Source organism: Oncorhynchus mykiss, chromosome 7 (assembly GCF_013265735.2).
Source record: "Oncorhynchus mykiss isolate Arlee chromosome 7, USDA_OmykA_1.1, whole genome shotgun sequence".
NCBI classification, from domain to species: domain Eukaryota; kingdom Metazoa; phylum Chordata; class Actinopteri; order Salmoniformes; family Salmonidae; genus Oncorhynchus; species Oncorhynchus mykiss.
Genome location: NC_048571.1, coordinates 8,353,320 through 8,369,107, shown reverse-complemented (window position 1 = coordinate 8,369,107; position 15,788 = coordinate 8,353,320). Strand labels below are relative to the sequence as shown.

General features: G+C 44.5%; 1 protein-coding gene across 2 annotated transcripts in view; it reads left to right on the top strand.

Annotated features, from left to right (window-relative positions):
* The window catches only part of LOC110527256 (semaphorin-5B), a 106,860-nt gene that overhangs the window by 76,079 nt on the left and 14,993 nt on the right, over positions 1-15,788 (top strand). For both annotated transcript variants that reach the window (XM_036982412.1, XM_036982411.1), the window contains exons 12-17: positions 1,173-1,290; positions 2,452-2,636; positions 9,470-9,613; positions 9,944-10,091; positions 10,438-10,663; positions 12,146-12,385. In XM_036982412.1, coding sequence (XP_036838307.1) covers positions 1,173-1,290; positions 2,452-2,636; positions 9,470-9,613; positions 9,944-10,091; positions 10,438-10,663; positions 12,146-12,385 — 1,061 coding nt within the window. The remainder of the gene's footprint in view (positions 1-1,172; positions 1,291-2,451; positions 2,637-9,469; positions 9,614-9,943; positions 10,092-10,437; positions 10,664-12,145; positions 12,386-15,788) is intronic.

Below are 15,788 nucleotides of genomic sequence, written 5' to 3'. Positions count from 1 at the left end.
TCCTGCATAAAGAGGCTGCCCTAACCTGTGCCTGTCACACAGGGTCCTACGGTAAAAAGGCTGTCCTCACCTGTGCCTGTCACACAGGGTCCTACGGTAAAGAGGCTACCCTGACCTGTGCCTGTCACACAGGGTCCTACGGTAGAGAAGCTGTCCTCACCTGTGCCTGTCACACAGGGTCCTACGGTTAAAAGGCTGTCCTCACCTGTGCCTGTCAGACAGGGTCCTACGGTAGAGAGGCTGTCCTCACCTGTGCCTGTCAGACAGGGTCCTATGGTAAAAAGGCTGTCCTCACCTGTGCCTGTCACACAGGGTCCTACGGTAAAAAGGCTGTCCTCACCTGTGCCTGTCACACAGGGTCCTACGGTTAAAAGGCTGTCCTCACCTGTGCCTGTCAGACAGGGTCCTACGGTAGAGAGGCTGTCCTCACCTGTGCCTGTCAGACAGAGTCTTATGGTAGAGAGGCTGTCCTCACCTGTGCCTGTCACACAGGGTCCTACGGTAAAGAGGCTGTCCTCACCTGTGCCTGTCACACAGGATCCTACGGTAGAGAGGCTGTCCTCACCTGTGCCTGTCAGACAGAGTCTTATGGTAGAGAGGTTGCCCATTGACTTTGATAGACATCGCATCATTGTATCTGTCCCATTATGGCGTCTGTGAGAGCACTGGCAGCACCAATTGAAGCCATCTCCATTTTGAAGTAGTCCACGTTCTTCTTCTACTACTTCTATAAGTTGGTAAACACTAGAGTCCTGTACCAATTTCTATTTCTATGGGCTGCCCTGACCTGTGCCTTTTCACAAACACGTTGTCAAACAGCATTCCTAAGCTAGGGGGTTCCCTTCCCGGGGTCTCTGACAACTTCTTTTCATTAACAATCCTGGATTTAATGACTGAAATTAGCTTGTGTTTTTTCTGGAGCATACACACACTTAGCTGCAGTGAATCGTGCTGTATGGCACGGTGCCTTACTGTGGAGCATATGTCAGAGTATGTCCTTCTTGATGTGTCAACACCTCAACTAGCACCAGTCTGATACTGTATGGGTTCTATTGGGAGCTGTTTTCCTAGCTTTACGCTAACATGTTGTTGAGTGAGTTGAGGTGTGAGGTGTTTTTTCTAGTGCTGTCCCTCTCCACTGACTGCTGTCTTTGTGCCCTGGGGTCCTACAGGCACTGCCTGGACGCCCGAGACCCCTACTGTGGCTGGGACCGTAAGCAGAAGCGCTGCACCACCATCGAGGACAGTTCCAACATGAGCCAGTGGAGCCAGAATATCACTGAGTGCCCGGTAAGGGTCACACACACACCTCATATCATATGTAACATACACACCTCATATGTAACACACACACACACACCTCATATGTAACACACACACACCTCATATGTATCACACACACACACACCTCATACTGTATGTAACACACACACCTCATATGTAACACACACACCTCATACTGTATGTAACACACACACACCTCATATGTAACACACACACCTCATATCATATGTAACACACACACCTCATATCATATGTAACATACACACACACCTCATATCTATCACACACACACCTCATATATAACATACACACCTCATATCATATGTAACACACACACCTCATATCATATGTAACATACACACACACCTCATATCTATCACACACACACCTCATATATAACATACACACCTCATATCATATGTAACATACACACCTCATATGTAACACACACACACCTCATATGTATCAGACACACACACACCTCATATGTAACACACACACACATTTTGTTTTCATGAAATATCAGAACTTTTTAGAGTGTAAAAATGTTTGACCATTAAAAATCCTATTTTCCCTAACCCCTAAACCTAACCCTACTACCAACCTTAACCCCAAAAACCCCTAACCCTAACCTTATACCAAACCCTTAAACCTAAACCTAACCATAACACCAAAAGCCTGAATCTAACCTTTAAGCTTAAAATAGCATTCAGGTGAAATGTTAGTGTGTCCTGATAATGTTGGAAAACAAACACACACACACACACACACACACACACACACACACACACACACACACACACACACACACACACACACACACACACACACATTAATTTACTTTCCCCACACACCTTCCCCTCTCTCCTACCACCTTCCCCTCTCTCCTACCACCTTCCCCTCTATCCTACCACTTTCCCCTCTCTCCTACCACCTTCCCCTCTCTTCTACCACCTTCCCCTTTGTCCTACCACCTTCCCCTCTATCCTACCACTTTCCCCTCTCTCCTACCACCTTCCCCTCTCTCCTACCACCTTCCACTCTCTCCTACCACTTTCCCCTCTCTCCTACCCTTCCCCTTTGTCCTACCACTTTTCCCCATTAGCCACCATTCTGACCCAATCTCTGATTGGTCCCTTCTGATGCTGAACTCCTGCCCGCTCACAGGTAAGGAACCTGACCCAGGACGGTGGCTTCAGCCCCTGGGCGCCATGGCAACCCTGTAACCATGACGACAGGGAGGGAGCCAGCACCAGTTGCGCGTGTCGCTCACGCTCTTGTAACAGTCCAGTCCCTCAGTGTGGAGGCTCCAACTGCAAGGGCCCCACCATCCAGGTGGCCAACTGTTCCAGGTACTGTAGAGGAAGAAGACAAGGGATGCTAGTCTACTATTCATCATTCAGTACCAAACATCATAACGGTTACTGACTTCCCAAAAGTGGAATAGTCATGACCGTCAGCAGAGTCAGAGTATGTTTCCTGGAGCTTTTGGGGATTATCAAGTCCCTCATTTGAGCACCTGATTCACGTTTTTTGTTCCAGTTGGGCTGACGCGCGTTTGAGTCCGCTCTCATTCTATGTTTCCAGCATGTTAACAAACTGTCAGTATATTTGACAGAAGGTATTGTACATGTTGACCTTAAATGGATCTCTAGACAAAGACAAGTAGTAGCATGAGACTTCAGACCAGCAGCAGACAAGCACACGTAGACTCAGCAATGTTTGTTCTATTCTTGATGAGTTCTATTCTTCTGCTTTCAGAGAGTTTACATTAGACTTCCAACTACCAGACAGTGTTGACATGTTCTCAGAGGAAACTCAAGTAGTAGAATCAGACCAGCAGCAGAGTCCAACTACCAGACAGTGTTGACATTTCTCAGAGGAAACTCAAGTAGTAGAATCAGACCAGCAGCAGAGTCCAACTACCAGACAGTGTTGACATGTTCTCAGAGGAAACTCAAGTAGTAGAATCAGACCAGCAGCAGAGTCCAACTACCAGACAGTGTTGACATGTTCTCAGAGGAAACTCAAGTAGTAGAATCAGACCAGCAGCAGCAGAGTCCAACTACCAGACAGTGTTGACATGTTCTCAGAGGAAACTCAAGTAGTAGAATCAGACCAGCAGCAGCAGAGTCCAACTACCAGACAGTGTTGACATGTTCTCAGAGGAAACTCAAGTAGTAGAATCAGACCAGCAGCAGAGTCCAACTACCAGACAGTGTTGACATGTTCTCAGAGGAAACTCAAGGACTCCCTTGCCCTCTATTATTAGAGGTTTCCCTCATTAGGCAAAAGAGATTGGATTTATCTAGAGAGTGAGTTGAAAACCCAAGGACTGCCACCTCTCAGTATAGCACGTCTATGTGTGTGTGTGTGTGTGTGTGTGTGTGTGTGTGTGTGTGTGTGTGTGTGTGGCTTTACTATCCTTGTGGGGACCAGAAGTTCTCACAAGGATAGTAAAACAAGGAAAATTCAGACAAGTGGGGACATTTTGCCAGTCCCCACAATGAAAGGCTATTTTAGGCTTTGGGATAGGATTAGAATTAGGGTTAGGGGTTAGGATTAGGGTTGAGAGATAGGGTTAGGTTAAGGGTTTGGGGTTAAGGGAAATAGGATTTTGAATTGGACTCCATAAATTGGGTGCGTTTGTGTGTGTGTGTTATTAGAGAGATTACGGTCTTCACTGGTGGCTTCCTGTTGCTTACTTGACCGTGTTACTATGCAGGAGAGAGGTGCTGAAATTAAATTGTCTTTTACAGGAAGCACCAATTTAATTAGAAGGGAAGCTCCACCAGCCTGAAGCACTTAAACACATTAGGTGGATTTTTTTATGCCTCAGCCCAGTCAGCTTCCCAGACAAGCACACGTTGCCTCAGCAATGTTTGTTCTGTTCTTCTATTCTTCTGCTTTCAGAGAGTTTACAATAGACTAGGCTATTAGAGTTTACAATAGACTAGGCTATTAGAGTTTACAATAGACAAGGCTATTAGAGTTTACAATAGACTAGGCTATTAGAGTTTACAATAGACTAGGCTATTAGAGTTTACAATAGACAAGGCTATTAGAGTTTACAATAGACAAGGCTATTAGAGTTTACAATAGACATGGCTATTAGAGTTTACAATAGACTAGGCTATTAGAGTTTACAATAGATAAGGCTATTAGAGTTTACAATAGACAAGGCTATTAGAGTTTACAATAGACAAGGCTATTAGAGTTTACAATAGACAAGGCTATTAGAGTTTACAATAGACAAGGCTATTAGAGTTTACAATATACAAGGCTATTAGAGTTTACAATAGACAAGGCTATTAGAGTTTACAATAGACTAGGCTATTAGAGTTTACAATAGACAAGGCTATTAGAGTTTACAATAGACAAGGCTATTAGAGTTTACAATAGACAAGGCTATTAGAGTTTACAATAGACAAGGCTATTAGAGTTTACAATAGACAAGGCTATTAGAGTTTACAATAGACTAGGCTATTAGAGTTTACAATAGACTAGGCTATTAGAGTTTACAATAGACAAGGCTATTAGAGTTTACAATAGACAAGGCTATTAGAGTTTACAATAGACAAGGCTATTAGAGTTTACAATAGACAAGGCTGTATCGTGTCTTTACTATCATTAACTGAAGACTGATAGTTTTTTATCAAAGATTCTCTGTAATGAGTTATTACGCGATCAACTGATTAATCACGTAACTAATTAACTAGGAAGTCAAGGAAGTCAACCAAGGAAAAATATTCAGATTACAAAGTTATCATTTCCTAAAATAACTTTTCAGATATTTTATCTGATCAATTAGTCTTCTAATTAATTATTTACTTTACCTCACGTTAGTCTCATTCCAAACGTCGTAAATTGTTGGTTATCTGCACGAACCCAGTCTTCACTATGAGTCATCCATACATCAATTGTCTTAAATAATTTATTTATTACTAACTAAGTAATTCACAGAAATGCATAAACAAACAAGGTAAATGAAATGATAGGAGGATGTGCCCCTAGTGGGCTAAACCGGCATGGCAGCTTGTTAGACAAAAGGGGAAGTGGGGGTCGACTAAGAAGTCACTACAAAGTGATAATTATAACAATTGAAATTATAATCCTTTACACATGAACGCTCACTCATTCGGGAACAATTGCAATCAATATATATATTTACGCTCAGTGTGTCGTCTTGATCGCTGGTGAAAAGTACATTTCTTTTGTAGAATTGTCCGTCTCTCTCTCTCTCTCTCTAGGTTGTGGTTAGAGGGGATTGTTCAGAGTGACATTCGTTATAGAATGGATGTTTTGGTGGTTGTCGTTCTTCGCGTTCAATGATACCGAATTCCTAGCTGCAGACTAGTAATTCATATCAAAGACTTGTTCTTATTCTGTTGGTATCGATAGTCTAAGAGTTTAACCACGTGGTATGGTTAAAAGATTCAGCAATGGTCTACAATCTTTGTCCTCCTGATGGAGAAAAACATGGTCTGCAACCTTTGTCCTCCTGATGGAGAAAAACATGGTCTGCAACCTTTGTCCTCCTGATGGAGAAAAACATGGTCTGCAACCTTTGTCCTCCTGATGGAGAAAAACATGGTCTGCAACCTTTGTCCTCCTGATGGAGAAAAACATGTTCTACAACCTTTGTCCTCCTGATGGAGAAAAACATGGTCTGCAACCTTTGTCCTCCTGATGGAGAAAAACATGGTCTGCAACCTTTGTCCTCCTGATGGAGAAAAACATGGTCTGCAACCTTTGTCCTCCTGATGGAGAAAAACATGGTCTGCAACCTTTGTCCTCCTGATGGAGAAAAACATGTTCTACAACCTTTGTCCTCCTGATGGAGAAAAACATGTTCTACAATCTTTGTCCTCCTGATGGAGAAAAACATGTTCTACAACCTTTGTCCTCCTGATGGAGAAAAACATGTTCTACAACCTTTGTCCTCCTGATGGAGAAAAACATGGTCTGCAACCTTTAGCCATCTCGTAATTCGGTCTGCTGATCAAAAACCCGAGTGGGGGTTTTATTCGGAATGGCAGAAAAGGGCTGTACCAGGAGGTCTGACCCTAACTGGGCTCAGGGGCGGTCCTCTGATTTAGTTCAAATCCAATTCCTTTTTGAGTTTTCCTTCATTAAACAGTCCAAAATCACATCGTAACATTGTGTAAACAGTATCAGACTCACTCATTCATCTTATACAACAATTAGATGTACTAACAGATATAGCCCTCGGTTCTTCCCAGACCTGACTGCTCTTAACCAACACAAAAACATCCTATGGCGTTCTGCATTAGTATCGAACAGCCCCCGTGATATGCAGCTTTTCAGGGAAGCTAGAAACCAATATACACAGGCAGTTAGAAAAGCCAAGGCTAGCTTTTTCAAGCAGAAATTTGCTTCCTGCAACACTAACTCAAAAATGTTATGGGACACTGTAAAGTCCATGAGAACACCTCCTCCCAGTTGCCCACAGCACTGAAGATAGGAAACACTGTCACCACTGATAAATCCACTATAATTGAGAATTTCAATAAGCATTTTTCTACGGCTGGCCATGCTTTCCACCTGGCTACCCCTACCCCGGGCAACAGCACTGCACCCCCCACAGCAACTCGCCCAAGCCTTCCCCATTTCTCCTTCTCCCAAATCCAGTCAGCTGATGTTCTGAAAGAGCTGCAAAATCTGGACCCTTACAAATCAGCCGGGCTAGACAATCTGGACCCTTTCTTTCTAAAATTATCCGCCGAAATTGTTGCCACCCCTATTACTAGCCTATTCAACCTCTCTTTCGTGTCATCTGAGATTTCCATAGATTGGAAAGCAGCTGCGGTCATCCCCCTCTTCAAAGGGGGGGACACTCTTGACCCAAAATGCTACAGACCTATATCTATCCTGCCCTGCCTTTCTAAGGTCTTCGAAAGCCAAGTCAACAAACAGATTACCGACCATTTCAAATCTCACCATACCCTCTCTGCTATGCAATCTGGTTTCAGAGCTGGTCATGGGTGCACCTCAGCCACGCTCAAGGTCCTAAACGATATCATAACCGCCATCGATAAGAAACAATACTGTGCAGCCGTATTCATTAATCTGGCCAAGGCTTTTGACTCTGTCAATCCCCACATCCTCATCGGCAGACTCGACAGCCTTGGTTTCTCAAATGATTGCCTCGCCTGGTTCACCAACTACTTCTCTGATAGAGTTCAGTGTGTCTGTCTGTTGTCCGGACCTCTGGCAGTCTCTATGGGGGTGCCACAGGGTTCAATTCTTGAACCGACTCTTTTCTCTGTATACATCAATGATGTCGCTCTTGCTGCTGGTGAGTCTCTGATCCACCTCTATGCAGACGACACCATTCTGTATACTTCTGGCCCTTCTTTTGACACTGTGTTAACAACCCTCCAGGCAAACTTCAATGCCATACAACTCTCCTTCCGTAGCCTCCAATTGCTCTTAAATACAAGTAAAACTAAATGCATGCTCTTCAACCGATCGCTGCCTGCACCTGCCCGCCTGTCCAACATCACTGCTCTGGACGGCTCTGACTTAGAATACGTGGACAACTACAAATACCTAGGTGTCTGGTTAGACTGTAAACTCTCCTTCCAGACCCACATCAAACATCTCCAATCCAAAGTTAAATCTAGAATTGGCTTCCTATTTCGCAACAAAGCATCCTTCACTCATGCTGCCAAACATACCCTTGTAAAACTGACCATCCTACCAATCCTCGACTTCGGCGATGTCATTTACAAAATAGCCTCCAATACCCTACTCAACAAATTGGATGCAGTCTATCACAGTGCCATCCATTTTGTCACCAAAGCCCCATATACTACCCACCATTGCGACCTGTATGCTCTCGTTGGCTGGCCCTCGCTTCATACTCGTCGCCAAACCCACTGGCTCCATGTCATCTACAAGATCCTGCTAGGTAAAGTCCCCCCTTATCTCAGCTCGCTGGTCACCATAGCATCACCCACCTGTACCACGCGCTCCAGCAGGTATATCTCTCTGGTCACCCCCAAAACCAATTCTTCCTTTGGCCGCCTCTCCTTCCAGTTCTCTGCTGCCAATGACTGGAACGAACATAAAAAAGTATCTGAAACTGGAAACACTTATCTCCCTCACTAGCTTTAAGCACCAACTGTCAGAGCAGTTCACAGATTACTGCACCTGTACATAGCCCACCTATAATTTAGCCCAAACAACTACCTCTTTCCCTACTGTATTTATTTATTTTATTTATTTATTTTGCTCCTTTGCACCCCATTATTTTTATTTCTACTTTGCACATTCTTCCATTGCAAATCTACCATTCCAGTGTTTTACTTGCTATATTGTATTTACTTTGCCACCATGGCCTTTTTTGCCTTTACCTCCCTTCTCACCTCATTTGCTCACATTGTATATAGACTTGTTTATACTGTATTATTGACTGTATGTTTGTTTTACTCCATGTGTAACTCTGTGTTGTTGTATGTGTCGAACTGCTTTGCTTTATCTTGGCCAGGTCGCAATTGTAAATGAGAACTTGTTCTCGACTTGCCTACCTGGTTAAAATAAGGTGAAATAAAATAAAATAAAAGATGTAAACCTCATATCTGGGGCTATTATATAAACAGTGTTATGGTAATGTGGCCACACCGTCTCCCATGAGCTTCCCCAAGTCGTTACAAACGGACCAGTTCGTAGCTGGATTCTTCACCGATCTTTTATACTTTCTCCGGAACATGAAATGTGTTCGTACCTCAAGTTCTGTGAGGTGGAAGCTATTTCTTTGTCCTCTATGAAGACTTACTCTCTCTATACTATGTGTCCATGAGGAGATCCTCAGGAATTTACGACGTCTCTCTGACCACAGCAACCTAGTTGAAGGAGGAAAGGGGGAGGCAGGGAGAGGGGGATGGGGCATGCTATACCCAAAGAGGCCAACGTCGTGACAGCTGTTAGAGTTTACAATAGACTAGGCTGTTAGAGTTTACAATAGACTAGGCTATTAGAGTTTTAGGTGAATCTGTGTGTCTTCCCAGTTGTTCTGAGTTTCTCTCTGTCTCTCTCTCTCTCTCTCTGTCTGTCTCTATCTGTCTCTCTCTGTCTCTCTCTGTCTGTCTGTCTCTGTCGGTCTCTCTGTCTCTGTCTCTGTCCGTCTCTCTCTGTCTCTATGTCTATCTGTCTCCTCTAGGAACGGAGGCTGGACCCCCTGGTCCACCTGGGGTCTGTGCAGCACCAGCTGTGGCATCGGGTACGAGGTGCGCCAGCGCTCCTGCAACAACCCCTCACCCCGGCATGGGGGGCGTGTCTGTGTGGGACAAGGCCGAGACGAGAGGTGAGACAGAGGGACTCAATGCAGTACATACAGTCAGGTTCACCTTCAGTCAGGTTCACATTCAGTCAGGTTCACATTCAGTCAGGTTCACATTCAGTCAGGTTCACATTCAGTCAGGTTCACATTCAGTCAGGTTCACATTCAGTCAGGTTTTCTTGTGGCGTTGCAGGAGACCCTCGTTCAGCGTGGCAATGCCCTGAAATGGTGCACATATTGTAAAGCAGCGGTTCACCTTCTCTTACAGAGACCACCAGGCAGAAAGAGTAGAACTGCAGGTTTACCGTGTGTGTGTGTGTGTGTGTGTGTGTGTGTGTGTGTGTGTGTGCGCAGGCTGTGCAATGAGAAGAGCCCATGTCCCCTGCCTGTGTTCTGGTCATCTTGGGGCTCCTGGTCTCAGTGCAGTGCAGAGTGTGGAGGAGGGGTCCATTCTCGGGTCAGGAGCTGTGAGAAGGGGAACACCTGCCCAGGATGTGCTCTGGTACACACACACACGCACACACACACACACACACACACACACACACACACACACACACACACACACACACACACACACACACACACACACACACACACACACACACACACACACACACACAAACAAACACACAAACACACACACACACACACACACACACCCCAAAGGCATCCTTTACTATAACTTTTTCACAGATAACACCCTTATTTGATCTAGTGAATGGCATCTTTCATTATTCATTTATCATAGCCTGAGGATGAACAGTCAGGTTGAAGCTGACATATCCTGTCTCCTTTTCCTACATCCTTCAAACCTCTCTCCTCTTCCCTAAAACACACTCCCTTAGGAGTACAAGACCTGTAACCTGGAGGCGTGTCCGGAGGTCCGTCGCAACACCCCCTGGACCCCCTGGATGCCGGTGAATGTGACCCAGGACGGGGCCCGCCAGGAGCAGAGGACCCGCTACACCTGCAGGGCCCTCCTTCCAGACCCTCATCAGCTGCAGCTGGGCAAGAAGAAGGTGGAGACCCGCGTCTGCCCCAACGACGGCACCGCCGCCTGTGAGACTGAAGGTAAGTCTGAGGCCGTCCCACTCATACATATGTACTGGACATACACTCACACACTTTCTCCATACACCTACACAGACAGGCAGACAGACAGACAGACAGACAGGCCTGCTAAGCCTCTGATGTCATGCAGTGGGCTGTGGTTTTTAACCGGCCAGCTGGGATGACCCATGCTGTGCTCACTGGGGCGAGACGATCTGGGCGGTCGTACCCAGTGACAGGCTCCCCGGGGTGGGGTAGGTGTCACAGTCCACAGCCTCTCATTGATTTAAAGGTCAGACAGGCAGGCAGAACGCCTCTCCTGCTGACAGTAACTAGACGGGGGAGAAGGGTGTGTGTGTGTGTGTGTGCATATTTAAGACAGGCTCCATGTAAAGCAAGGCATATAGAGAGGATGTGTTTGCGCCGATTTGCAGATTACAGAGCAACCGCGTGGTCACCGGGCCTAAACACCATGTCACAGGCTGTCACTGGGCCTAAACACAATGTCACAGGCTGTCACTGGGCCTAAACACAATGTCACAGGCTGTCACTGGGCCTAAACACAATGTCACAGGCTGTCACTGGGCCTAAACACAATGTCACAGGCTGTCACTGGGCCTAAACACAATGTCACAGGCTGTCACCGGGCCTAAACACAATGCCACAGGCTGTCACCGGGCCTAAACACCATGTCACAGACTGTCACCGGGCCTAAACACCATGTCACAGGCTGTCCCCGGGCCTAAACACAATGTCACAGGCTGTCACCGGGCCTAAACACAATGTCACAGGCTGTCACCGGGCCTAAACACAATGTCACAGGCTGTCACTGGGCCTAAACACAATGTCACAGGCTGTCACTGGGCCTAAACACAATGTCACAGGCTGTCACCTGGCCTAAACACCATGTCACAGGCTGTCACCGGGCCTAAACACAATGTCACAGGCTGTCACTGGGCCTAAACACCATGTCACAGGCTGTCACTGGGCCTAAACACAATGTCACAGGCTGTCACCGGGCCTAAACACTGTGTCACGGAGGCGCTGTCTAGACTCAAGAGGAGACATCTGGCCTCACAGTAACATGGGCAGTATGAAATATTACTGCTGCCCTGGTTTCAAACCACACAGAAAATAAAAAGCTTTCAATTCATTATTGAAGTAATTTCCATAATTTAGGTGACGTGTTGCTTTTCTTTCACTTTTCAAAGAGTTCATCTGGAACCGATTAACCCAGATTTTACCACACGGTTGAATGTTTGGCCCAGATTCTAACTGCACAGCCATGTAATGAGGAAGGAAGCCTCTGCACTCTTAGAACCAGCACATTGTCTGTTATTTCATTGCCAAGCTTTAGGTCACAGAAGACCATTGTTTATCAGAGCTGTTCTCCTACCATACCATTAGGAAAACAACATATTTAGGACTTTGAGAAGTAAAAATAATATTGTAAATCACCTTTTGTGTTGTAATGTCTCATGTATGAGTATATCTGTGGTTCAGCCCTGGTTGAAGACTTGGTCAGGGCCAGTGGAGGAGGCAGTAGTGGTCGACCTTTGCTCCGACAACCAGGTGGCACCAGGTGGTCGCCGTGGGAGACATGGTCGACCTGCTCCCAGGAGTGTTCCAAAGGCTTCCGCACGCGCAAGCGCACCTGTGCCTCAGCCGAGGGCAAGAGCAGCCCCAGTGCCTGTAGTGGATCCCCAGTGGAGTACCAGGACTGCAACTCCCAGCCCTGCCCAGGTAAGACACTGACTACTCCAGTGCCTGTAGTGGATCCCCAGTAGAGTACCAGGACTGCAACTCCCAGCCCTGCCCAGGTAAGACACAGACTACTCCAGTGCTGCTGTATATCTGCTCAAATACTGTACTGATCTATTCACCTAACGGGCAGTGTAGAACTGAGATTGGGATTCCTTCAAAGCTGACGATAGCCTTTTAAAGGCAATTTCCCCACGTTCTGAGAGATCGCATTCGAGGTAAAAGCTGCTTAAGCGTAAATTGCCTTTAAAAGTCTGTAGTGAAAAACAAACTGGTCTAATAAACATGAATAAAATGTTTTGTTTTCATGTGCTGAAAACATGTTAAAAAAAACTCAGTATCTGGATAAATAGTTAACCCCTTACACTCTTTATGGATTGGGCTAAATTGAAATGTTTCTTACAGAAGAAATATGGAAAGTATATGCAAAACCATGGCAGCAATTAAAAGGGAAAGGTTTGGAGATGATGGGAAAATGATGACTAAAGTTGAGGACACAACAGTTCACCTGACTGACACAAGACTGAATCCAATTTATGTGCATTTTACATTTACTGTACTTTTTGCCGCATTTGTTGATAACAAAATCAAAAAAAATCAGAGGTGTCAACTATAAGGCACTATTTTTAGCTCTCATTGTTGTTTAGTTTGGAACACAACCCTGCATCTCCTCCTTCACACAATTACTGTTGTTGTTTTGTTTGGAACACAACCCTGCATCTCCTCCTTCACACAATTACTGTTGTTGTTTTGTTTGGAACACAACCCTGCATCCCCGCCTTCACACAATTACTGTTGTTGTTTTGTTTGGAACACAACCCTGCATCCCTCCTTCACACAATTACTGTTGTTGTTTTGTTTGGAACACAACCCTGCATCTCCTCCTTCACACAATTACTGTTGTTGTTTTGTTTGGAACACAACCCTGCATCCCTCCTTCACACAATTACTGTTGTTGTTTTGTTTGGAACACAACCCTGCATCCCTCCTTCACACAATTACTGTTGTTGTTTTGTTTGGAACACAACCCTGCATCTCCTCCTTCACACAATTACTGTTGTTGTTTTGTTTGGAACACAACCCTGCATCTCCTCCTTCACACAATTACTGTTGTTGTTTTCGCATTCCAAAAACAGTCCATTATAAATCACAATCTGGGTCAGATGGGCATCATTTCAAAGCTTGTTCTACTGCCAACATGACTAGCTAAATGATAAAATACGTTAGGTTTTCACAAGGCAATTCAGAGAAGCAGGTCATCATTTTGATGCGCATAGAATGGAGTCATGAACAGTGGTGTAAAGTACTTAAGTAAAAATACTTTCAAATACTACTTAAGTAGTTTTTTGGGATATCTGTACTTTACTATTTATATATTTGACAACTATTACTTTTACTCCAATACATTCCTAGAGAAAATAATGTACTTTTTACTCCGTACATTTTCCTTAACGCCCAAAATTACTAGTTACATTTTGAATGCTTTGCAGAACAGGAAAATGGTCTAATTCATGCACTTATCAAGAGAACATCCTTGGTCATCCCTACTGCCTCTGATCTGGCAGACTCACTAAACACAAATGCTTAGTTTGTAAATCATGTCTGAGTGTTGAAGTGTGCCCCTGGCTATCTGTAAATGTAAAAAAACAAGAACATCGTGCTGTCAGGTTTGCTTAATATTAGGAATTTGAAATGATTTATACCTTTACTTTTGATACCTACAGTTGAAGTCGGACGTTTACATACACCTTAGCCAAATACATTTAAACTCAGATTTTCACAATTCCTGACATTTAATACTAGTAAAAATCCCTGTCTTAGGTCAGTTAGGATCACCACTTTATTTTAAGAATGTGAAATGTCAGAATAATAGTAGAGAGAATTATTTCTTTCAGCTTTTATTTCTTTCATCATGGGTAGCCTTCCACAAGCTTCCCACAATAAGTTGGGTCAATTTTGCCCATTCCTCCTGCTGGTGTAACTGAGTCAGGTTTGTAGGCCTCCTTGCTCACACACTCTTTTTCAGTTCTGCCCACAAATTTTCTATAGGATTGAGGTCAGGGCTTTGTGATGGCCACTCCAATACCTTGACTTTGTTGTCCTTAAGCCATAACTTTGGAAGTATGCTTGGGGTCATTGTCAATTTGGAAGACCCATTTGCGACCAAGCTTTAACTTCCTGACTGATGTCTTGAGATGTTGCTTCAATATATCCACATAATTGTCCTCCCTCATGATGCCATCTATTTTGTGTACCCCCACAACATGATGCTGCCACCCCTGTGCTTCACGGTTGGGATGGTGTTCTTTGGCTTGCAAGCCTCCCCCTTTTTCCTCCAAACATAACAACGGTTATTATGGCCAAACAGTTCTATTTATGTTTCATCAGACCAGAGGACATTTCTGCACATTGGGACAAAAGTTCTTTGTCCCAATGTGCAGTTGCAAACCGTAGTCTGGCTTTTTTATGGCGGTTTTGGAGCAGTGGCTTCTTCCTTGCTGAGCAGCCTTTTGGGTTATGTCAATATAGGACTCGTTTTACTGTGGATATAGATACTTTTGTACCTGTTTCCTCCAGCATCTTCACAAGGTCCTTTGCTGTTGATCTGGGATTGATTTGCACTTTTCGCACTAAAGTACATTAATCTCTAGGAGACAGAATTATGAATTATAAGTGAAATAATCTGTCTGTAAGCAATTGTTGGAATAGTTACTTGTGTCATGCACAAAGTAGATGTCCTAACCGACTTGCCAAAACTATAGTTTGTTTACAAGAAATTTGTGGAGTGGTTGAAAAACGATTTTGAATGACTCCAACCTAAGTGTATGTAAACTTCCGACTTATATTTTTTGCGATTACATTTACTTCTGATACTTAAGTACATTTAAGACTTTTACTCAAGAAGTATTTTACTGGGTGACTTTCACTTTTACTTTGTTTTCTTTGAAGGTATCGATATTTTTACTCAAGTATGACAGTTGGGTACTTTTCCCACTACTGGTCATGAATGTATTCTGCTGCGTGGACCACGGAACATGTTGACAATGTAACTAACACAGACTCATTCTGTCCAGGACAACCCAGGGTATAACACAGACTCATTCTGTTCAGGACAACCCAGGGTATAACACAGACTCATTCTGTCCAGGACAACCCAGGGTATAACACAGACTCATTCTGTTCAGGACAACCCAGGGTATAACACAGACTCATTCTGTTCAGGACAACCCAGGGTATAACACAGACTCATTCTGTTCAGGACAACCCAGGGTATAACACAGACTCATTCTGTTCAGGACAACCCAGGGTATAACACAGACTCATTCTGTTCAGGACAACCCAGGGTATAACACAGACTCATTCTGTTCAGGACAACCCAGGGTAT